A 23,601-nucleotide genomic window follows, 5' to 3' on the forward strand; every position below is an offset into this window, starting at 1 on the left:
TTGTGCATCACCCACTGAGCACGTCAGACTGATCCAAATGTCCTGATCAGATGACTGAATTATCCAGATCTTCTTGACAGCGCGAAGTGGGGTTCTGAACGCAGCTGAAACGCGCAGAGATTCTCTCAAGTTTGTCTTTGCTTCATTCCGCCCTCCGTCTTGCCCCTGTCCTGAGAATAGATAATCCTATTAAGAGATCCACAGTCAAACCAGAGCTAGATGACTGGCCCAAGAGGCTCATGGGAAGCTGTGTTTGTATAAGGTCTGTAGAATAGATTCTGATTCTGCTTTGACTTTTATTTCACTGCAGACAGAATCCAAGATATTTTCCATTTTGCACTGTCGACTGCGTTTCAATAAATGTTTGAATGTAAGCTTGTCTGAGTCATCTCTACCACTCAGTTTAGGCATCTTATGCTCAAAGTGAGTGTATCGTGTGGCATTTCCTTCTCCAATTTTGAAATAATTTCAATTAAGTCATACCACAACCTTTTTAAAAAAAATATATATATATTTTATCATTCTTGCCCTAATCAAATGAAAAACATGCAAATACACTGATCACTTATTTTTTGTTAGTCAATAATACATTCTACTATTTCTGGCCTCCAAGACATTACTAAAATATATTTTTATCTGGAGTTACAGAACAGTGTAAAAGTAGAAGCATTATGTTCAGCTTGTCCAGAGGCAGCGTCGACTTCTTGGGCTCCGAGGAATCTGGATGGACCACCATCCATGTGATCCATGTCAGATCTGTAAGTATTGAAGACAGTTCTCGACAGAATGAGCACTGTGTGCTCTGGACCGAAGATGGGGAGAAAAAAATTAATAAAAAAAAAAAAAGCATCCAAAACTGTTAACACCAAGTCCAAAAACCTGGTTCGGTGATGGTACCGGGTTGTATCAGATTTACACTTCTGTGATGGCAGCATCAATGCAGAAAACCTCGCTGAGACTTAAAAGCAACATAATGTTACCTTTAAGAGGAGAAAAAGAAACTGCAAAACCACATTCTTCGTGGTACTAAGACATGATTGAGGGAAGAGAGGGTTCTTGCAGTCCCGATCTGTCCAAAACAGAATGTGCTGAAAATTTCAACAACAAAATGAAAATGGAAGACAAATGTATACGCTTTAAGACGTGTTTGCAGGAAGAATGAGTAAAATTACACCTAAATCGCTTCACAACTTTGTATCTGCAGTTACTTAAGAGAGGAAACAGAAACGTCCACAGCTGTTCAAGCAACATGTGTCTTTTGACTCAACTGGCTGTACTTATTTTAAGACGAATGAAGACAAATGATTGCTTTTAAACAGGAGCAAAAACATGTAATGGGGTAAATGATGTAGATTCTAAGAGAAAAGCAGTAAAACGCACCTTGGCTAAAAGCGACACTGCAAATATTTGGGACCGAATTTTTGCCTCAAAACATCAGTTTTACATCTGCGGTAAAATGGACAGGGTCAGCTTTGAGCTGAAGGTCTAAACACTATTCTCAAAGAGAGCTTTGAGAATTATTTCCTCAAAAAGTGTACCTCAGAGGCTAAAATGTTTAATGCATAACCGACAGCATGGTGGCCAGAATCATCCAGGTCTCATGTATTATCAGTATTGTTCACATCACTCAGATATGGACCCTCAGCATCCGTTTCTATCAGTATTTCAGTAACGACAGATTTTTACTCTCCATATACCTGAAGAATCGAAAAGTTAAGCTTATATGATATTAATTTATAGACTTAAACACCATCAAGTAAAATAAATTCAAGACTTAAATCATAAAGCTCTGAAAAGTAAATCTGACCAAAAAATAAAGAAATCACTCAGAGCAACCAACTTTGGAGCATCTCCACTTTTATTAATAGAAAAGCTGTATTTAATAGAGGCGCTGGGGTTTGCCCATGGTGCTCTTGATGTAGAGGGCGCGCACGTTCTGCCAGTTCTTCTTCAGCAGAGACACGAGGAAGTTGACAGCCAAGTGGATGTTGTAAACGAGCTCATCCTCCGTCATCTTCACGTGTCCTACGGCCACAGCCAGACAGAGCACCTAAAAACAAACGGCAACGTTACCGAACCGGGTCGTCAACTCCTTCAAAAACGCAAAGGACAAAAAGCCAACAGCATGAAAGCGTTTTTCAAATCCAAACTGCTGCACGCACCTTCTTCATCTGGAATTTGATGGTGGATTTAACCTCGTCCACCTTTGTGTTCAGGTTCTCGTTGTGGGTGAGCAGGGAGGGGAACTTGCCGGCCTTGTTCAGTCCAGGGCCCAGGATACGAGGGATCTGCTTGATCAGAGACTCTGAGGCCAGAAAGGCGTCGTACTTCTTGGCTGGAACGAGACGGTGGGAAACATTAAAAGGTTAAAACACCGCCACAATCAGCGTTGATCAGATGTCCTGCAGGTCACGTTGGCAATCCTTTACCAAGTTTCTTGACCATCTTCTTGTTCTTGTTAAGCTTCTTCAAAGCCTCGATGTCCATGTGGTGCATGTCAGCGGCTTTCGCCTCGTCGCAATGCTGCTGGTCTCCCAGGACACACACGGAGAACTTGGGCCTGGGGAGAGTCTTCAGCCTGTACATCGACAAAATAGTTATTAAGAGCGTACACCGTGAAAAAAAAAAGCAAGCAGAAAATTACTTAGACAACAATTAACAGCACTTTTCAGTGTCATGATACTGAAAAGTTTGAAACAGCACGATCACCCTTACTGCATAACGTTTATGTCAATATATGCATCATAAATTCTTTACTCAACTTTTTATGAATACTTTGTGATGAAAACAAGATTCAATTTCCAATCGACACCACCTTGTATTTGCCGTGTAATAGAGAAATCTCTTACCCATACCACCAGTGGCCGGAGTCCGACTGACCTCTCTGGTAATATTAAGTAAAACTGGTCGGCATGAGGACATGAACCTAACGGCTCAGTCACTCAAAGCCTCCCCTCATGTTTTAAGACCCAGGGTAGGGGTCCGTCTGCTTCACCATCACCTGCCGAAGCAGAGTGGGCTCAGTCAGACTACCCAGAGTACTTCTCCATGTCTGTTCCTGTCCTGTCTGGACTTTGAGATTTTATCTTCCAAGGTGTCAATTAAAGGATCATTTTGATCCTCAGACAGGGATGGAAGCAAACACGGAAAAGGTTGGGTGATACAGTAAAAGGTCGAACCTGACGGTGCCGGAGAAACGCTTGTCCTTCTGGGGATCATAGTTTTTAAGGCTGATCTGCAGCTCCACACTCTCCGTAAACCTGATGACAAACAGCAGATCATAAATGTGTTCTGGATGTCACTTATAAGGATCAATAAGTTTAAAGTCAAACACATTTCCCGTTATATACTCACTTCCTTGGCTTGGCCACAGAGCTCTGCAGGACCTCCTTCACGGCTTCGTACAACGTATCCCTGGAGACTTTACTGTAAAAAACAAAGGATCAAAATAGCTGTTGAGACAACTGCAGTCAACAGAAGCTAATCATGTCCATATCAGTGGTGCTAATCTAAAATGCTATCGAAAAGCGGTCAAATAGCCGCAAAGTGCGATAAAAATTAGGTCAAAACCATCTAGAATAAATAATCTAACAATCGTATATAAATTTGTGAAGTTAAATAAGATTTAAGTTGGTGGATGGCGGCAGATTAAGTGTAGATGAGCAGGCGCGGAATCCTGCTGTAACACCGGCTAATGGACCGTGAGCAACATTTAACCACAAGTTCTACTAAGGAAACCTAAAAGCATAAACCCACGTACAATACTAAAGTTCTATGTGTTTATAAGACTTATAGAACGATTTATTGACACGTTAAAGAAGTATTTTAATACATTTATTGAGTACATTGGGTCTAACCTCATTTTCGCAGCCTGTCCCTCTCGTCGAGCTACGCTGAAAAAGGAAGTTCTGCCGGAAGTTACGCAAAATAAAGGCGTTTAGTGTCAACGTCATCAGAAAAGGACCTTTTTTTTCTTTTTTTTTCAAATAAACTTTATTTACACAATGGAACGGTAAGTAGGCAGTATACAGAGAATGATTCATATAAAGTTAGCGGTATAAGAATTAAAACTCTATTACATTTTATAAAACTGCTGGTGTGTATTATCAGTCTAATTAAGATAGTTATCAGCAAATATTTTCTTGATAGGCATGAAAACAACACACGCACAGAAAAATACGAATGAAAATGTAAAAATACTCCCAAGTTTGATCGATTTGAGCAATTTAAAAAACAGAATATTAAAACTATATAAGTGCAATTCACTTTTTTAATATAACTTTCAGTATAGCATACAGGTGCTTCAGAATATTTCAAGATTGAAGCGGGTGCAGCAGGACAGAGGAGGTACTTGTGGATAAGTTAGTATAGCATTAATTAATCAAATGCTACTATTGTATAGGGAATATTCTTTATCTGTATGGTGTTGGTCACTAAACTCTTGAATAATTACAGTGGGGTAAACTGATAAAAAATATCCAAATTTCCTTCTGAAGTGAAGTGGACCTTTTACAGTGAATAAAATTATTTAGGTTATCCGCCTTAAAGTTTTATTTAGCCACTCTATACAAGTAAATGCACTCTGTTACATTTCACCACCATACACAAAATGCCTGCTGAGAGAATACTGAGAATTATGCTGTTACTAAACGCCATAACAGAACAGACAGACCAAGTACCTCTCCACATTAAAGACTGAGCAACGTCCATGAAACAATTTGGAAACATGCTTAAGCTTTTGTAAAATGTTCTCGGAACTTCTAACTCCAACAATCAAACAAAACACCCTTCCTAAATTTTCCACACAGATAAGCTTGTAAATGTAAGACATAGGAACGGTAGAGTCTAACAAAACCGAGTGTGGTTCCTGCTTGCCTGATGGATTTAGGTGCTTCATTTTCAGCAGGACTATAAACGTACAATAAGTCAAATGGAGCATCACGAGTGTGCGATTCGTTTCAAAGCAGCTTGAAGGGACTTCTTCAGGAACGTCTCATTTAACATCAGGCAGCTGTTTAAGGACTGTTTATTCGCAGCAGTCACCTGGAAAACAGAGCAGCAGCATTACAAATACGATTTAATCCACCGTTCAGCCATCATACATGAAATACCTTTACAAACGTACGTAGCTGCTGTATTTGCCGAGAACCGTGAGCACCATCTTTGCAAACTTCACAGACTTGGTGAACTGACCACCCTGGCTGGCGAGCTGTTCCGTGAACTGTGTGAAAACTTCTTCATTCAAGACAGGCTGAGGAGAAAAAATAAATAAATAAATCAAGAAAAAAAAAATCAACTTGCAGGAATTTCCTATGAATAAACAGCTGATCACCTTGGAGTCTAGCAAGCTGTGGATAATGGAGAGCACTGCTTCACTCCATGTGATTCTGAATGTCATTCTGAAATAAAAACAAGAAAATTAAAAGTGAATCAGCGTTTTTTGGTTGTTTTTTTTTCTCGGACTGCTTGAACTGAACAAAGTATTTGAATGTTTAGACTTACTGAAGCACCAGCAGTCTGTAGTGGGAATCCAGGGAGCCTTCTATCAGTCTGTTCAGCAGCTCTGCTTGCAGGTGACCTAAAAACACAAAAGGGCCAAACCAGAGAACCAAACTGATGTTGGGGCCAGACGCTGAATAAAAAGGCTCTTGACCACATTTACGTTAACTATAAAGCAAAGAACTGCTGCACTGATCCCTCTGAAATACACACGGCACACTTCAATTCTTCCGATACGTCGATTTTCTGTGTCAACTCGACACGGGGGACTTCAATGAGAAAAGCACGTGTTCAAATAACAAAATTGATGGCTGAATCCCATTAAACACACAAAACATTACAAAGTCATATGGACATTGAGAAAATGGTGCAGAAGATTTGATTTATTGTTGGTTCAAAATATAGCAGCAGTGCACAGACAATGTGCCTCGGGAGAATCCACTCTGAGTATTAGACTTGTTCTGGAAGATGATGCTCACATCATGGTGCTTAACAATAGGTACTCTATTCTAGCGTATGAATGTCTCATTCTTACTCTTCCAAACATGCTTCTGGTCCCAAAGGCCAAACAACTCTATCTTTGTGTCATCACACCATAAAACTTTCCTCCAGCAGCTTCTACACTTGTGATTATATGCAAACTGCAGCCAAGCTTGTAGGGCTTGATAATGAAACATTTTGAATCAGCCTCTCAGTCCATGTTGATGTAAAAATGGCTTTACCAGAAACAGTGACACGGGTGTTTCAACAGCCATTCCTTGCAGGCCCCCGTTTCTCGGTTGCTCCTTAACGTCTGGATCATTTTCTTGTAATTGGAGGGTGACAGTTTAGGTCTTTTTCTAGTCTTTGGTAAAGTGGCTGCACCTCTCAACAAGTGGCACGAATGTTCGATGACCTTGGATGGTACAGTTGTTTAGGAATGGCTTCAAAAGACACTTTTAACTTCGGTGAAACTACAAGCCTTTTTTCCCAGATCTGCACTGACCTCCTTAGAGTTTCCCACTGCACCGTGTTTTGCTCAGTTCTACCAACCCTTATCGCGTCGGCAGAGAAGTCAGTCAGGCTCACTAAGACATTTAGAAACTTTTAGCGTCACTGAATCTAAAGCTGAGCGAGTTAAAGGCACATGTTGCACAATTACTCTGCCACAGAAAAAGAACTGTTTAAAGAGACCACTGAACGTCTAACTTTATCACGTTCATGCTGATCTCCATCTAGAACTGTAGCTTTTCATACCACTATGAAAAGTCAATAAGTCTGCTGTTTAAAAGGCTTTTAATGTATGGGTCTGTCCCCCTGCTTTGCTGCACAATAATAACTGTTTACTACACACAGTAGCAGCTGTAACTCACCTATGTTCTTCTCCTCCAGCATTGGTCCAATTACAGCATGGCACATCGGTCTGGGATAGTGGCTACACAGAGATGTCACTGCTGTCATCAGGCACCTGGAGGCCGGTTCTGACAGTGACAGAACCTGTAAATTACAGCAAACATCCTGTCAGTTATCAAGCTCTGCAATTCTATCTGTGTCCTTTCCAAATGCATCGATGTACCTTCCCCAGCAGGAGGCTCCTAATGAGAGACGCCGCCGTGCTGTAGCTCAGGTCAGGAGAGAGTGACAAAATGCTGTTGCACAATTTCATCAGACTGTGCTCTGGTAGGTCCGGCAATCTCAGCACGCTACATAACACCTCCACCTTTAAAGGGAGAGATAACATCATATGACGCGCTTCCTGTTTGGGTTAAAAGGATATTTCTCCTGTGATCAATGTTTCTGCAAAGAAAGAACACTTAACAAACCAGTGACAACTTCTGTGTTTAATGTCTAAAGTCTGTTTCTAAATGACATCGCATACCAAAGCTGCTACACACTCAGTACAGTAGCACCTTTAGAATGTAGGAGTTCTGAAATGTTTACGACTCCTAAGCTGTCGTGCTGCAGCACACTGAAATATGGATACTTTACTTTGCTTTTTCTATATGCAACAACGGAAGGGGATGAAAACATTCAGACATACTTGGCCAGGACTGCAGTCATTAAGCACTTTGAACACATCCGTGGAGTTCTGGTCCCACTGAAATAAAACATATATACCGACAGTTATAGCGGTAGCAAACGTCCCACCCAGACTGCCCTGCATGGTATGAGGAAGAAAAGATTGCGCTCACCTCTGCCTGATTTTCCAATAATTCTTTGATTTGAACAACAGAGGCCTAAATGAAGACAAAAACAACAGACCAGGTTTATTGCAGTGATTTTACCCTGTTTAAAGCACTGCAGAGTATAAATCTCAAACTTCACCACTTAGCCCAGTTCCAGTCAGATGGCGATCATTTTAGAAATTCTGCTCTTATGGAATGAAAACGACGGCGACTGGAAAGCAGTTTGTTTACCTTCATGTGTTCAGGCAGGACGTCAGACTGACTGTCCGCTGCAGGAGCTTCTGCAGGAGCAGCACTATCAGATCCTCCCGGCATTAGATGTTTAACACCGCCTTCATCTGCATGGAAGGACTCATTGTCGAGCCTTATCCGTTTACTCTGCTGCCCCGTTTCTTCAACATCTGGGTCCACATGGACAAAACTGGCCCTCCTTTTCCTTTGTGTCCCCAGCTCAGATAAATCAGGCTCACTCTGAGATTCAGAGCGTACTGTTTGACTGCTAAAGCACTTGGCCCACCCTCCAGTCTCACCGAAACCAACCAAACTCTCCGACAACTCCTTTAGCCTCTGGCTGCACGCTTGGGAGTAGAGAGGCTCGTTGTGGTGGGTCCCCAGATCACACTTGAGCTGTCTAGACAGAGCGGTCACCCAAGGGTTTGGATGGGAATCCTGGCTGAGACATTTGAGCAGACAGAGGATGGTGGTCCCCGGAACAGAAGAGTGCACCGCATAGATGAAGGACAGCAGATTTTGTTTGAATGATGCTGAAAACAGGCACACAAGTGGTTTACTGGAAGAAATCGAAAAGAAAAGGTGTGAGAACTTAAAGTTATCTGGGACAAAGTGGGAGACATCAGTTTGTTAAAGATTAGCACTTATGGGCCTAGTTTAGTATTTTTCTGATGCACAGCAGAATATTATCATTTCATGGTATTTAGGAGACAGTGGATTTAAATGTAATTCAGAGCAAGATCTGCGATCCAAATACCCAATATATTAGTAAAAACAAAAAAAAACAATTGCATGTACATTAATGAAATGTCACTGAGAATAACTGAATACAGACTTTACATCTGTAAAACAGACCTGTCTAACTCGGTCACTTGTTCCCAGTGAAGCCTTGAGCACACCGGCTCAAGTGACATAAGTACAGGTTGAACAAAAATTACACAAAACAATTCTAAATAATTTTATTTAAGAACGATTCGGTCCTTAAAGCTGCAGTCTGCAACTCTTTTTCAAGCACAATGCCTGGAACTGTCCGGGGATTCTGAAAGTAGTACATTAAATACCCCAATACAAAAAAAATGAGTTCTCTAGGTCCCCTATATGTCCCGCTAGGTCCCTCCAAAGCCAGCAGGTTTGTTTACAAAATTGCAGACCGGACCGGTAAAAGGTAACCAATCAGGTTTACAAGCTGGGCTCTGCTGCCTGTCAATCACCGATTGAGCACGCGCGATACAAGGTAGGCTCGTCCCCACGCTTATTTATCTAGACTATTGAACTTCATTACGGGCTTGTCTACTTACTGTGTCTTCCATGATCGCAAATGACAGGTGAGTTGATGGATGAGGAGTCGTGTAAGCGCATCTGGCGTGCACGTCTACGTGCACGAGTTCTCATGTGTTTTGATGAGGCGGGACAGGAAGTTGAATAACTTTTTATTTTTCGGTTAAAAAATAAGCATTTCTTGCATTTTGCGACTACGGAGGTAACCGTTTTCAACTTCAAACGTTCTGATAGATCATGTAAACTCTTAAAATGACAAAAAGTAGGACTTTACGTATGACAACAACAAATCCTGCAGACTGCAGCTTTAAGAAGCAATGACCGCATAAATATGTCGAGGAACAAGTCAAAAGTTTTGTTGACTCGTAAGAATTTTAAATCCATTTATTCAGCAGCTCCTTACTTCCTGTCCCAAATCACAACGAGTCTCGAACCCAGAGACCAATGTGCCACATATTTCACTGCGGGAAGTCAGAGCTGTGTACTTACACTGCAAGCGGCTCAGTTCCAGTCTCTGGGCTGGCTATTTCGTCTTGACACAGTGTTTCTATGAAGTTACTTAGTGAGATGTCTGGGTTAGTCCGCTGCTGTCTGCGGAAGACCGTCAGCGCTCTGAGGGTCCCGGAGGTCCCCGAGGCCAGCGCCCGAAGCAGCAGCCTCGACCGGCCGTCAAACCGACTCAGAAGCATGCTGGCGTTATAAACAGGGGGAAGGGTTTAACTGCGTCAGCTCCGCAAGTCGCGTGGTGGACAAGATCAGTTTCCAGCCCGCCAGTTTTGTTTACATTTCTTCTTTTGTGGTTTTAGTACCAGCTACTTGAGGCACATCGCCCTCTACTGTATCGGAGCACGTTGACCAGGATAAGGAAACCATTTCTTTTAAAAGCACCCTTTGTGCTCTCCAGATTAACCTCAATATATCCCAGTGTCCGATTCCCATATTGCTATAGGGTCCTATAGTGTCTTTATAAAAATAAAAAAAATCCAACAACTGTTCAGTGAGACAAAGTGAAGCATTTTTATTTTTTGTGTACAGGTAGAACTTCTTTAAAAGAAATAAAATCTTAACATTTTATATTCTTGCCAAAATGGAGGGAAAAAGGAGTTGTGACAATCACTTCAGGCAATTATCACAAGGGTTTGACTTTAGCAAATAGTAAAGGGTTCAGTTCACTTTTTACCTTAAGCTATTAAAACCACCATCATTTTAAAAATATCAAACTGTCAAAACAAGGACACAAGTCCAATTTGACCATACACTAGATCTGAGGAGAGGTTAAGGGAGAAGAAAAAAAGAGAAAAGTCAACCGCACTATGTTTGAAACACCAAGGGTGCAGTGGGTTACCATAACCCCAAACTAGAAGGAAACCTAACAGGGATAAATCAAGACCAACTATGTATTGTAAAGAGCCAAAGACGCACATGAATTTCCAACCTGCGTCACAGATTAGATTCTTTCCGCTTACAAAGATTGCCGATGTGATCACCTGCTGCAGTGTAACCATTTCAAAAACCTGAATACATTTGGCACTTTATGGGACACGGTTGATATCCCTGATCTTGATGGAGGGAGGGCTACTCAAAAGGTTGTTTCAGGACAGTTTCCAGGAGGACAGAAAAGTCAAAAACACAGCCACGTGTTCCTCTGGGGACAGCGTTGAGCGTAGAGGCTCAGACGCCAAACTCCTCAGTTAGATAGAAGGGGGAATCCTCATCGTCAGTATCTTCATCGCCACCAAGGAGGGTCATGGTTATGAAAAAACTGAGCAGATCTAGACCGTCGTCGTCTTCGTCGTCATCTGAGAAATACTTTGAGTGAGAAAAACAAAAGTTTACAGCAACATGTATGTCGACAGTGGTGACAACTTGTGGCGCACTCAAGTGATTGCTGTGTACTTACCGAAAATGCAACGCGATTTGAATGTTTAATGTGTCGATAAAGGCACTCCGTTTTGAAGGGACAGCATCCGTAACGGTCATAGAAACAGCATCTTTTCTTACTGGAATATCAGAAGAGAGGAAAAAAAAAAAAAAAAAAAGTGACCTCAGCTGCCCGTTTCAACCACAAACTACCGAGTTCTGCTTGAGATTTCAAGAACATTTGTGGCTCAGATTAGTTCTATATGAAGCACTGTTAGTGTTCATAATGGACATGCAGTTTTTAGGTTTTCAATACATTTTAAATGCAAATGATCAAGATTAATCTTAGGTCACATGAAATGTCTGTTATGCTTCATCTTTGAAGGCTAAAATCTGGTATACAAATAAAAGATACATTTTTAATTTCTCTTTAGCACTCGACCCTCTAGGCAGGGGGAAGCTGTGGTTCAAATGGTGCAAAGGTTGTCTTTAAGATGGAAGATCAGTCTGTCCCCATGTGTCGAAATGTACTTAGCCAAGACACTGAACTCCACATTGACCCCGATGAGCTAATCGATGTGCAACTTTGTGGAAATGGATGAATGAGACATACTGTAAAGCACTTTGTAGAACCAAGATTAAATAAAAAGTCAGTAGACAAGTATGTGGACCATTTAAGGTATGAAGTTTCAATTAGTTTCATTAATCTGATGTCAGAGTGACTATATTGGGCTCTAAATCATTTTAAATAGACAAAAGTTAACTGTGTGCGCAGTAATCAACAGAAAAACACATGTGCACTAAAGTTGATTCACATTGGACCTGAAGCTTTTACTGGGGTGCTGCAATCACAACAGAATTTCACCTGAATTTCTTCTTGAATGCGGCAATTACATTGTCCTTCGCTTGACCTTCAACCCAGTATTTGTTTGGCACATAAAAGGCAGATCTCACTCGGCACTGTGGGCAGGTCCTGACAAACAACAAACGGGGATGTCATGTTCACCTCATTATGCGTCGTTGACCTTCAGTTCAAACTAAAACCTACCTTACGACATCTGGCCCGAGTTCTTTCGTTCTCCTCCAGGTTGTGATGCACTCTAAACAGAAGGGATGATTGCAGTTTGGCAAGATCCCAAAAATATGGTCTTTTTTATCCACCTTGTCATAGACTTTTTCCATGCAGATACCACAGGTCACATTCCTGCTCTGCAGGAAGGCCTCAGTTTCCTCTATATCACTTTTGGCACTAGGGGCCGCTGCAGCCGCAGCCCCAGCCCCATCCTCCTGGCTCTTGGTTGAAGTCCCCTGAAAACAAACTTTTCAATCAGTGGAGGAACACAAGGGTTTGTTCAATTCAATATGCCACAAATGGTGTGAATAACTCCACAAGTTAGACAAACCTCATCGTTCCTTTGGCACGCTCCTGCTTGAGCAACCCCTGAGCTCTGAATCGACTCCAAGTCATTTTCTGCAGAGACAGGTTCAGTACAATATAAAGAAAAGCCGACTTAGAAAAGCTTCACTTTTAGAAAAATACAAATTAAAAAAAAAAAAAAAAAAAAACAGCCAATACCTGGTGACTGCTCTTCTGCAATATTGTCTGGCAGTTGCGCAATCTCACGCCGAGTATTTGAGGCGTTAACCATGAACTCTGATCCACTGCACTCATGCCTGGACGTCGCAGCAGCACGCAGAAAAGCCGGTTCTGACCCTCTTCTTTCAGACTGAGAATGAGCTACACTGGAGGAGGAGACGGCAGGCACTGAACCCCTTCTGCCTGTAACAGCTGTGAGGCCCTGAGGCTGGTGGACATGGAGATACCTAGTGGTGGAAAACAATGAATCAGCTGAAGAACTCCACTTTCATTACTTTAAAGTAAAAAGGGAGGAAAAATAAATAAATAAATGCTTACCTGCAGCGCTCCCCATACCAGCATCCACCTTTCTGAAAGTACCTACATATTTGGGATGATCGTAGGACAGGTGGTAGGACAGGCCACTCATGTCGGTATTTACATCTTGGACCAAATCTGCAGGAGCCATTTATGAAATGTCTGCAATTAAGCAGAAGGGAAGTTGAGAGGTTCTGTTTTGATGTCAATTTTCAGAGAAGTCAATGCCATCTTAAAAGGTTTTACTTCATTACAAAGTCAGGGGGGACTAATCAGACTCAACTGTGCATTGTCCCATCTGATAACTGACAGCAGAGGAGGACATCCATTTCGAAAAATATATGCAACTCGTTGCAACAATGCCACAGACATGAACAGGTCTGCTCCCTTCCACACGGGTCTCCCACCCCATTTCACACATCTGTAGGTCCGTTTTGATCCCCAACATCCACATGTTGATACAATCAGAGCAGCTAGCAGAAAACAGGAAGGAGGTCCTGTATCAAGACATTTCCCCCTTTAAAAAAATAAATAAATAACGAAACGTAAGTAATATGGGAGCCATTAAGTGACGTCTCGAAATTTGAGCGAATATTTGCAAAAATTTAAAAATAAATACATTTTTAAAAAGTGCTCAAGCTTCAAAGCAGATGTACGCAACTGCTTAAAAAAAAAAAACTCATCTGAAAACACGGCGTTTTAAAAGGGCTGAATGTGAGCAGAAACTTTGTGAGCATATATTTATTGTTATAGTCCATACATCTTAATTCATCACTGACAGTACAGGACCATGAAGAAGAAAAGCTGATCTGGGGAGCCACACATTTAAAGGGGGAGCGCGTCTCATTTAACAGTTGGTCAACTGGCGCCTGTTTAACGCCCTTGACGGCAGTTACTATCATAACTGATCCCGTTTGGGATGTTGTTGTCGACCACATTCAGCAGCACAACAATAAGTGGAAGCGAAACAAAGCAAAACACTGTTCTCACAAGGTTTTATGAAACAGCTCTGAAAATAATGTCTTTACTTGGTTATGGTTAAGTGTCAGCTTAACTGGTCATACTGCCAAGTAGTAGGAATAAAACCAGACAAGAGCTACTCAACATTTTGGTTGCCAAGATGCCAAATCTATAAATGACCAACAACCTACCCAGCCATTTCAACTTCCGGATATGATTTAATCACTAAACACCTCCTCAGTAACTTCACATTAACCCTATCTTAATTACATGGCTCTCCACGCTAGAGCATTCCTCAATAAGTCGAATACCCACGACTGATATCCAATGTAGTTTATTTTGGTCTCATTCTTATCGCCATAATCGCCCCATTCGAGGGTCGCATAAACGTTTTCTAAGCAACATAAAAACACTTCTACTTTTTACCCCTTTTTCTGAGCTTTTCTGCTTACCTACAGATTCCGTAACGAGCCGAATCCATCCTCAGTGTTTTGAGCGAGCCGCCAAACTAAATACCTGCTATACTAAATAGTTTACAGCTGCGTCTTCCTATTAATTAACGTAGCAACGAACCAATAGAAGCAGGACGTCGGCGTTGCTGCGTTACTTACTCCTGATCCCATTGGTCCGGACATGTGTCAATCAAAACAGGCTGACTTGAGCCGAAGTAGCCAATGTGCGGCGGTTATGCGCGTCAAACAAACTTTATCAACTGCTTTGCATTTAAAACATAATAAAGAGAAAATTCATTAATATTTCTAATCACCTTTATACGAGATAAACCCCTAAACTAGAACTGCAGACAGGTTATATGTTACAATAAAGTAGAAAATCTTTCAAGTCGCAACATATTTTCGCCTAAACATGTCAACCCATCATTTACACATGCACAGAGGTAGCTTACACACACTTTTTGGTGTAATATCTTGCTTTATCCATCCACACCCTTTGCTAGCATGGCACATTGGACGATTTCAATTTAGTTGTGCACTAATACCAGAAATTAAGGCAAAATAAATGTCAGGGATTAGATAAATGGAATAATCATTCATTAGAGGTAGATGAGGATCAAGACTGAGTAAGAGCACAAGAGGAGACTGCTGAAGTGTGCACCGTATAGGTGGGTACCGTAGAAATTGAGGAACCATAATATGGGAAAACCTTTAGAGACATTTAAATTTGGATGACAGTAAGGCTGTTGGAAAAATCAAGACACACAAAAGGAGTAGTAATCTAGGACTGTGTATATGTTCAATACAAAAGCAGCACATGATACTAGATGCTGCATACTAACTTTCAATCAAGATCAATCCCAGGAAAATATGATTTAGTAAGCTGGTTTAAATTCAATCCTACTGCACCTTGGATTCCAAATTGCTCATAAAGAAAGTTTGTTGGTTTGCCAGATGATATATTGGGAAGGAACTAAACTAAACACGCCGTCATCTAATACCAAACAAAATCAATACATGAAATAAGAATCCATGTATTGCCCTTACAAATGTGATCAAGAATTACAAATAATTAGTGACATAATTACAAGAAAATAAACAAACAAAAACCAGAAAATGGCAATTTCACTGTATTTTGCATTTGTCAAAAGAGAAAAAGAAATTTAAAAAGAAAAAAAAAAAAATCACGCTGTCCCCTGTACTTCAGCGGGTCGTGTGTTAATAGTGTCGGCTTCAGAGGATAAAACTTGTGCTGCACGCTTCAATGGTTACCACTTGGGTAGATGGCTTTAAGATGAAACCTATGTAACTTGGATCTCACATTTATTGAGAAATGGAAAAGGTATTGCACAGACAGCTGCACGGAGAGAGCTCTACACTGCTGGAGCCAGCCCAGTTTGTGTTCTTCAAACCAAATGGCATCGATGATGATAGTTACGCTGTAAACAATCAGCAATTTGCGCATCTCCAGCTTCAATAAAAAGTCTGACAACAATTACTATCACCCTTGCAAGGAAAGAAAAAAAAAAAAAGATGTCTCGCTCCTATTTCAACAATGCCATTGGTGTAAGAATATGAAACGCTTTCCCTTTGCAGCAGAACACAGAGCTGAGGTGAATGAGCAGAAGTTCTCTCTAAACACTGCTCTGGGGTCAGCTGTGCTCCGAGGATGAAACACGAGCAGCCTCTATAAGAAAACATATCACCCTTCCTGTTAAGTGAACGTTGTGGGAAACTAAGGCCTGCAGGCAAATGATTCCAGATGCTCGTGGCGAGCGTGCACACACACACACACACACACACACACACACATACATACACACATTACTGTGCTGAGGGTAATGCTGACATTGTGAAGACATTGCTGATTGTGTTAGCCCTACCAAGTGAATTAGCCTCTCCTGCATGTTAAAAATCCATGCCATGCCAGTGGAACAGTGCTTGAACCGAAAGCAGTGTGTTATTGTAACCGTAAATTCAGTCTGTAACAGTATTGCTAAAGTCAGTCTGTGCTGGAGATTTCCTAGTACATGTCTTTGTAGATCTCCTGTAGTAGAGGGTGGAGCGACGTCTCAGACTCAGTCTTTTTGATCTTTTGGACAAGCTGAGCGTTCTCGGTAACCAACTGACGGAGGTCAGCCATTTTCTGGAGCAGCTTGGGGAAGAGGTAGACGGAGTCAGAGTGGTTTGCTTGGAGGTGGAGGTCCAGGGCCTGGAGGATGTTGTCCTGACTCTGCTCCACCTGCTTCACGTTCATCAGCCCGGGACGATCTGGGAGAGCACGAAACACCAATTATGATGATTGCGAATTTACACAGTGCAACCAGGCAAGACTTTAAAAAGCTATTAAGATAAGTAATAGAACAGCAGGGTTAATAATGATATCAATTAATCAGGGCGAGGGAGAGCCAGTGAGCTATACATAATGATTTGAACTTTTCTTTTTGAATCTTTTGAATTAGTTTTGTTGCAACTGATAATATACAAACATTACAGCAACAAGTAAGACGTATTTCAGCTAATTGATGCTTTTATGTTGGGCATTTTAATCCAGTTTCAACTATGTGTTTGTTAGATGTCACTTTTTTCCCCTTAACAATTGTACATAATAAGGAACACAATTTTATTCTATTGTGTGCATTTTATATATGTGGATGGAATAACACTCAATATACAAACCTGGGCCTTTATTACCATCATTATGTCCACATAGGTTTGTCTTTGTGTTGGCCCTGTGAGGCACTGGTGAACTGTCCAGGGTATTTCACATGTGACCTACACCTTATCAAAAAGTGGATGTGGACAGGGATTGAGACATGTAGGACTTAGGCTTGACCACACGCACCCAACTCACTGCCCATGTTGCTTTCAAAACACATTACTTAGATTCAATTGAAAACAAGAAAAGTGTATTTATGGGAGCGTAAATGCTGCTCATGGGTAAAAACATCTCGACACGTTGTGACCACCTCACTGTGTAAAATGTCTTTAACATGGCAGCTGTATTGAGGACTTCATCGCAAGCAGTTATCTTTGCTAATTAGGTAATACCTTACACCCAACACCTACTTCACAATCAAGCTAGAAAGAATTAGATTATGATGGAAAACCAGCGTAAAATTCAATGGTTTTGAATCACTCATTATGTCACATGCAGCAGAAAGCGAAAACTCCTCATGATATTTGTGGTTATGAAAATAACTGGCAACAAAACGTATATTCTAAAATAAAAACTGTTTCACTTTGCAGTTACAGCAAATCTGTTGACTAAGCAGATTGCCTGCCATTTAAGTGAGGCTGTGTAGGAAAACCAGAAAAGCAGGGCAAAGTTAAGGGTTCAGCTTTGTCTGAAACTTGTAAAAAGGCCAAGACCATGTCAAATACTACTGTTTGCTCTGGATCAGTGCTCTTGCAAACGTGTTTTTCAGGAAGAAAAAAAAAAGAAAAACAAAAAAACAGAGCCCCACTCGGTTATTCGAGATTGATGTTGTTTAAATTACTTATGTGGTGGGAGGAGGATGCTTGCAAATGTGAATGATTTACATGTGATTTGAAATTCTTCTCCAGATACTTATGACTGCTTAACATCTCCTGTCAGCCCACAATCAGGCAACACGTAATGTTAGCAGCTGAAGACTTCAGTAAAATTTGAGACACACATCGAAATCAACACACACTGAAATCAGCCGACAGCAATTCTTCATGCTTTACTGGTAAACAGCTCGGCCTCACCTCCACAGAGAATAATGGCAGCAACAAACAGGGCCAGGTCGCTGTCATCCAACTCCAGAGCATTGAACTTAACAGCAAACTCAAACTTCGGCTCCATGATCTCATTGAAGGGCTTCCTTAAGCTGCGCAGGAACTCTCTTGTCACAAAGCCTTTGCCATTGGCCACCAACAGTCCATCTTTGTTCATGAGAGATGGCAGCATTGCAAAAATAGCCTCGTGAACACCGTACTTGAGCAAAGTCACCTGCAGAGAGCGAGGAGACAGATATCCGGTCATGACCTCCTTAACAGCCACATACATGCCAACTCGCTGTTGGGGCCCACGGTGACTCACCTGGTCATTAAGGAAGAGGTCCACAAACCCTGGAATGCACTTGGCAAACTCAGTGAGCTCTCGCACAGTCTCCACTGTAGTGCACTGACAGCGGTAGAATACATGAACTCCTATCTCCTTGGTCAAGGGTGCACCGTGAACTAACTGGCTCCATACTAAACCACTTTCTGCTTTCCAGAGCGTGTCCACGTCGTAGATCACGAATGGCTGACAGGAAGGGGAAAAAAACCATAAATAACATCGCTTGAATAGTCATCTGTAACTGTAAAGGATATGGCTGCCAACACATTTAAGGATGAGAACGTAGATCTGCATTATACAATGGAAAGTATACATAAACTAAGGTTTAATTAGGTTGTCCTTTTCAGATTTGCAAGTGGAGTACTTCCCGTTACGACCGAAGACATGAATATGAATACATTTTGAACTTCCAAGTCTGGCTTCACATACTGAGGTGCTGCTGGTTTTGCCAGTCAAGATGCTGCGGGCCCTCTTCTTGGTCATACTGAGATTCTTCAAGTAGGCTGTGTTGACTTGTTTGGCCAAGGTCTTCAGGTCTGAGCCACCTGGTTTGCTGAGGTTCACTTCCTCCGCAAGCAGGCCTGCCACCAGCTTCTTCCTCTCTGCCTCAGGCATACGCCCGTATCGGATCGCTGCGCAAAGACACAACCATTACATCAATAAAACAAATAAAGATACCCGTTTTTCTCTGGGAAAAAGTCCCAAAGTGGAGCACCGACAATGTCATTTAGCACGTTTATTATAGAAACGTTTGTGGGGGTTTTCCCATGCAACAAATCTTGTAAAAAGATTTTTTTTTTTCTTTAAATGGTCAAATCTACGAGGAAAATATATTTATTGGTTCCATCGGATTCGAGAAGGGTTTTCTAATCCACATCACAAATCTTTATAACCTCCCTTAACACTTGACTCACCGTCATGAGACATTCCCAAAGACAGGCACTTCTGGAAGCGACAATATTGGCACTTGTTGCGATTCTTCTTCTGAATCTTGCAGGCACGCTCGCAGCGCTCGTACTCCAGTTTCATTCTCACAGTCCGCCGGAAAAAGCCCTGAATCAAGACAACACAACTGGCTGAACAACTCATACGGGGCGGTAAAAAAAGAACAACAAGAAAAAACAGTGCCATCTTCTAATCTAACAAAGATGTTCTGCTGTGATGCACAAACTCTGTTACCTTACAGCCTTCACATGCATGTACACCGTAGTGGAAGCCAGAGGCCTTGTCCCCACAGACCTTACACTCCACACTGATACCAGAGCCTGCATTATCTTCCTTGCCGAGACGTAGCTGTTCTGACAGCGAGGGCGACGAAGTGTGGGAAAGGTCTGGGTTTAAGGGAATGAATAGATAAATGAAAATGCATGAATACTAATGCTTATTAATTACGTGTCTGTCTGCTCCTGTTTCTAGGAATGAAGTCAAGAGATTTCACCTGTGTAGCTGGACGATGCACTGCTGTTTTGCTTGCTGGGATTGTCCTTCTGATCGTCACCCTCTTTCTGTCGTTTCTTCTGGTCCCCTTTCAGGCCTTTAGAAGCAAGGACTTCCTCCTTCTCCTTCTCGTCCTCGTCCTCACTTTCCCTGGTCTTCAACTCTTGCAGGTCCGTCAGCTCCGACACACTGGTGCCCCCACAGCTGTCAGAGCCTCCAGACTCTACCTCCGGTGGCGTCCACCTGACATCGGCCGTGTCCTTGGGGCACTTTGGCTCGCTGTACCCATTCACCCTGTCAAGCTGCTCCGTGGCAGTTTCCTCAAACCCTTCCATGGTTCCTGTTGAAGCTGACTCAGCGGCTCATCTCTTGTCACGTGGCCATTGTCGCACCGCTTTCTGAAAACAAAATGATTTGGCTGTGAAAGAAATATTAAAACAACCGGCATGTAAACTCTCCATGTGAACTTCATATGCTAACACAGCTGCTAACACTTAAGTGGCCCCAAATGCCTGTATATCACGTAGCTCGACATTAGATCCAGCATGTGAGTGGTTAACAGTCCGACTCCGGCTTGTCAAAACATGCACCAAAACCAAAACAGTAACCTAAATGTCAGATTTTTATATAAGCATGCAGGTAAATACACTTATAAGGTACGTTTATAACCATTTCCTTGGTTATAACTGAATAGAGAGCAGTTATTAAGCTGTGTCTGCATGTGTGTGTCAGTCAGTAAATTCCAACTGGTTTTGTTTTGAGTTGAGCAGCCAGTAAATGTCTTTGATAGTAAAAGGCTTTCAGCATTATTTGCATATGTTGCATAGTCATGTCTGCATGACCTGCAGAGCGACTGGGACAAACAAGCAAGAGCCTCACAACCGTTTTGAGAGAAGGAAAAGTTGTCAAAACTTTGTAGGGGGGTGTCACAGGGTGGGCGATAAACACATGAAATTCTCGCTAATGGCTTTTAAAGGATAGTTTCATTGCATATGACGATAAACTGGCATAAAATAAAAGGTGAACTGCTTTTTCTTTTCTTTTTTTAAGAAGACAAGTTTCCAGGTGTGTCTGATGGGGCTAAAATCTGTATTATTGTTTGCCTCAGTTCCGTGGCAGGGTGCTGGATGGATGCTCTGAGGTGAAAGGGTGCATGCACTATGTACACACTGTGCAGCGCTGCTCCCTGGTGTTGGCGGTGGGGCAGGGGGGGGCTTTAGAGGTGGTGGTGTGGGGGGGTAATATTTTTACCCCGGGCCCCCCTAGTGGATTAATCCGTCCATGTATGTAGCTTTGACTCGCGACAAAAAAAACCTTTTGCGCTCATTAGTTGCTGCACGTACATGATGTCCAAATGCTGAACGTGGTGCAGAGGCTTTTTTCCGTCCCCATGAGTATATTGTAGAATAAAACACATCAAAGTGTTGAGACCAGTCCAACAGACAACCTGTCACACTGGTTCTCGGAAGTATTTGCGAACTTACATGGGATTGTGAGTCACTGACAGTACTGTAACTGGATACGAGCATTTAAGAAATTAAAGGACAACCACGTTACAGACATGTCTCCCGTCAAACTTTTTTTGGAGACACTGAAAACTATATTAGACCCATCACCGGGCTGCTTCTGGCTGCCGGTCTGCCGTCGAGGAGTCGGCTCAGTGAGCTAACTCAGCTAGTTAGCGACTAACCTTGATATTGACAGAGTACTGCCACTAGCTAGCCGTTAGCGTCGCTAACCCTCACTCCCGTGCGTGTCTTAAATGACGCTGGCTGACCACTAAGTTAGCTTACCTCTCTCAGTAGTGCCGCTGGTTCAGTGGATGTTTGCGCGAGGGCAACTAGCTAAAACAAACAGGCAGCTACAGCAGTCCCGTCCGGGATCGATCGGCTGTTGACAAGCTGTTTGAAGTCACCAGCAAGAGCAGGCTAATAGCAGGAGCTAACGTCAGCCTGCTAACTAACATAAACTTAGACAGATCCAGGCCTTAATGAAGCAACCGGCCCGGATAAAGCGCTGAGCTCAACAGAGGAAGAGAAACAACGCTGGCTCCGCTGTTTGCTGTATAAAACATGCAAATAAGCAAAGTTATGAGGCTATCCCACCCCGTCCCTCTCTGTCTACTGTTCCTGGCTTTGCTTTTACTCTGATTTCCTTTGCTTTGCTTCACTCCCTCCCCTCCTCTCCTCTCCTCTCCTCTCCTCTCCTCTCCTCCTCCTCCTCCTCATTCGTCGTCACATGTCAGGACACAGCGCCCCACACACAAATGACACACATACGACTGAAGATTGCCACAGTGGTTAAAGTAGATGAACCCACCGACTGACAGAACCAGACACCTTTTTGGTGGCATTAATTCATTTAATGAAATTTTCAAAAGTTGTGTGAGCATGTGGAAAGTTTTCAGACCTTTTCACATTTTTGTTGTGTAACAGATTCATCCTGAAATTAATTTAGTTAGCCCTTTTTCCCCCCTCATCTGTTCACTCACAATTCTGCACAGTTATTAAAAATGAAAGAGTAAAATATCCTATTTACACAAGTATTCAGGCCCACCACAGAATACTTGATCAAAGCTCCTTTTGCAGCAGTGGCAACCTCAGGTCTTTTGGGGGATGATCCTCCAAACTTGGCACATTTCCTCTGAGGATTTTTCCCATTCTCCTCAACAGAGTTTTTTAAGGGTCAACCAGGTTGACTGCACAGCCATTTTCAAGTCACGCCATCGATGCTCTGCTGGGTTCAGGTCCAGCCTCGGGACATACGTGGGGCAGTGGGTATGGGGAGGAAAAATAAGTGGGGTGACTCTATTTTAAGATAAGTCTAAAACATACTGTGTGTGAAACTTTGAGGCGTTTGACAACTTATGGCAAAGAAATGTTATCCTTTGCTTTCAGTATCAGCCTGATATTTCCATTACAATCTGAGTCAGCTGACGTGGTTCAGGCATCTGATCAGGATGCCGTCTTGTTGCTTCCCTTTGGAGATTTTTCAGGCTCATTCAATTGAGACAGAGCCCCAAGGAAGACCCCTTACACCCTAGAGGGATTTTATATCCCTCTGGCCTGGGAAGAGTTTGGGATCCCCCCGAGAGGAGCTGGAGAGTGTTGCTTAGGAGCGGGATGTCTGACTTTCCCTTTCTGCACCTGTTGCCTTCGTGACCCAACCTTGTATAAGTGAAAGAAAATAGACAGATGAATGGAGCTGCAACACATTGTTCCATCAATTATGGTCGGATGAGCTGGCCAAGGCGAGGCCAAACAGGCCCAAACCACCATGCTACAGACACTGTGCGTCGCAGATTAAATTTGGTTATCGTGCTGGAGTTGTAACTTTGTTGGGAAGACCTAGTATTAAACAAAAAGCTTTTGGGGTCAATTATTTCATGTTAAAACCTTATTTTTCTTATTCTTTAACTCAAGTCATCACATCAATGTTGTTTACGTGGTGTTCCATTAACTGGGCATGGGCAGGTTTCATTATTTTTCTAGAGAGAAACACTTGGTTAGTGTTAAAAAAAAAAAAGAAAGAAAGGGAAAATAAACTTATTCCTTGGTTGATTTTGTGTCATTAAATGACCCATCACCATTTAATATTACCATGGAAACGGTGTACTGTAGGCCCCAAACTGCTCATTTCCCCCTTCGGCCACACTAGCAGGTTAATCAGCCCTGGGTCTGCACTCATAATCTTGTGGATTTATCAAACTCCAAATTCCCCCAAGAAATAAGAAGGTTA

General features: G+C 42.2%; 4 protein-coding genes across 5 annotated transcripts; all 4 read right to left on the minus strand.

Annotated features, from left to right (window-relative positions):
• Positions 1 to 1,840: 1,840 nt before the first annotated feature.
• rpl10a (ribosomal protein L10a) lies at positions 1,841 to 3,964 on the minus strand. Its single transcript, XM_075476642.1, has 6 exons — positions 3,858 to 3,964; positions 3,355 to 3,426; positions 3,180 to 3,260; positions 2,430 to 2,578; positions 2,163 to 2,335; positions 1,841 to 2,050 (listed from the first exon to the last, which is right to left on the minus strand). Exons 1-6 carry the CDS (start codon positions 3,860 to 3,862, stop codon positions 1,880 to 1,882), a joined length of 651 nt encoding a protein of 216 aa, XP_075332757.1. The 5' UTR covers positions 3,863 to 3,964; the 3' UTR covers positions 1,841 to 1,879.
• Positions 3,965 to 4,009: 45 nt separating this feature from the next.
• fance (FA complementation group E) lies at positions 4,010 to 9,990 on the minus strand. The gene is made up of 10 exons (XM_075476641.1): positions 9,663 to 9,990; positions 7,896 to 8,454; positions 7,671 to 7,715; positions 7,520 to 7,576; positions 7,055 to 7,198; positions 6,852 to 6,975; positions 5,503 to 5,578; positions 5,333 to 5,399; positions 5,126 to 5,251; positions 4,010 to 5,043 (listed from the first exon to the last, which is right to left on the minus strand). Exons 1-10 carry the CDS (start codon positions 9,860 to 9,862, stop codon positions 4,939 to 4,941), a joined length of 1,503 nt encoding a protein of 500 aa, XP_075332756.1. The 5' UTR covers positions 9,863 to 9,990; the 3' UTR covers positions 4,010 to 4,938.
• A 176-nt stretch (positions 9,991 to 10,166) lies between these two features.
• mkrn4 (makorin, ring finger protein, 4) lies at positions 10,167 to 14,542 on the minus strand. The gene is made up of 8 exons (XM_075476645.1): positions 14,340 to 14,542; positions 12,949 to 13,089; positions 12,610 to 12,857; positions 12,437 to 12,504; positions 12,082 to 12,341; positions 11,899 to 12,006; positions 11,074 to 11,173; positions 10,167 to 10,982 (listed from the first exon to the last, which is right to left on the minus strand). Exons 1-8 carry the CDS (start codon positions 14,366 to 14,368, stop codon positions 10,845 to 10,847), a joined length of 1,092 nt encoding a protein of 363 aa, XP_075332760.1. The 5' UTR covers positions 14,369 to 14,542; the 3' UTR covers positions 10,167 to 10,844.
• A 94-nt stretch (positions 14,543 to 14,636) lies between these two features.
• Positions 14,637 to 22,036, minus strand: ppardb (peroxisome proliferator-activated receptor delta b). Of its 2 annotated transcripts, none has more exons than XM_075476643.1 (8): positions 21,657 to 22,036; positions 19,865 to 20,261; positions 19,606 to 19,757; positions 19,341 to 19,479; positions 18,856 to 19,058; positions 18,406 to 18,612; positions 18,072 to 18,315; positions 14,637 to 16,610 (listed from the first exon to the last, which is right to left on the minus strand). In XM_075476643.1, the coding sequence occupies exons 2-8, from the start codon at positions 20,196 to 20,198 to the stop codon at positions 16,363 to 16,365; spliced, it is 1,527 nt and encodes a 508-aa protein (XP_075332758.1). In that variant the 5' UTR covers positions 20,199 to 20,261; positions 21,657 to 22,036; the 3' UTR covers positions 14,637 to 16,362. The 2 variants fall into 2 exon arrangements, with proteins under 2 accessions (XP_075332758.1, XP_075332759.1); XM_075476644.1 differs by having other exon boundaries at positions 19,865 to 20,281.
• Between the last annotated feature and the right edge of the window lie 1,565 nt (positions 22,037 to 23,601).

This window comes from Odontesthes bonariensis, chromosome 10 (genome assembly GCF_027942865.1).
Source record: "Odontesthes bonariensis isolate fOdoBon6 chromosome 10, fOdoBon6.hap1, whole genome shotgun sequence".
Classification (NCBI taxonomy): Eukaryota; Metazoa; Chordata; class Actinopteri; order Atheriniformes; family Atherinopsidae; genus Odontesthes; species Odontesthes bonariensis.

What these genes read in the sequence shown, in the direction of transcription:
- rpl10a (XM_075476642.1), bottom strand. An exon ending in GAAGATGGTCAAGAAACTTG is followed by an intron (nt 2,336 to 2,429) that starts GTAAAGGATTGC and finishes GTCTCGTTCCAG; the next exon opens with CCAAGAAGTACGACGCCTTT. An exon ending in TCAAATTCCAGATGAAGAAG is followed by an intron (nt 2,051 to 2,162) that starts GTGCGTGCAGCA and finishes GTTTGTTTTTAG; the next exon opens with GTGCTCTGTCTGGCTGTGGC.
- fance (XM_075476641.1), bottom strand. Translation starts at nt 9,862, where the DNA reads ATGCTTCTGAGTCGGTTTGACGGCCGGTCGAGGCTGCTGCTTCGGGCG. An exon ending in GGAACTGAGCCGCTTGCAGT is followed by an intron (nt 8,455 to 9,662) that starts GTAAGTACACAG and finishes GATTTCTTCCAG; the next exon opens with TAAACCACTTGTGTGCCTGT. An exon ending in TACAGACTGCTGGTGCTTCA is followed by an intron (nt 5,400 to 5,502) that starts GTAAGTCTAAAC and finishes TTTTTATTTCAG; the next exon opens with AATGACATTCAGAATCACAT.
- mkrn4 (XM_075476645.1), bottom strand. Translation starts at nt 14,368, where the DNA reads ATGGATTCGGCTCGTTACGGAATCTGTAG. An exon ending in GCTCGTTACGGAATCTGTAG is followed by an intron (nt 13,090 to 14,339) that starts GTAAGCAGAAAA and finishes GCTTAATTGCAG; the next exon opens with ACATTTCATAAATGGCTCCT. An exon ending in CAAATCGCGTTGCATTTTCG is followed by an intron (nt 10,983 to 11,073) that starts GTAAGTACACAG and finishes TCTCACTCAAAG; the next exon opens with TATTTCTCAGATGACGACGA.
- ppardb (XM_075476643.1), bottom strand. Translation starts at nt 20,198, where the DNA reads ATGGAAGGGTTTGAGGAAACTGCCACGGAGCAGCTTGACAGGGTGAAT. An exon ending in ATGCATGTGAAGGCTGTAAG is followed by an intron (nt 19,480 to 19,605) that starts GTAACAGAGTTT and finishes GTCTTGATTCAG; the next exon opens with GGCTTTTTCCGGCGGACTGT. An exon ending in GCAAAACCAGCAGCACCTCA is followed by an intron (nt 18,613 to 18,855) that starts GTATGTGAAGCC and finishes CCTTCCTGTCAG; the next exon opens with CCATTCGTGATCTACGACGT.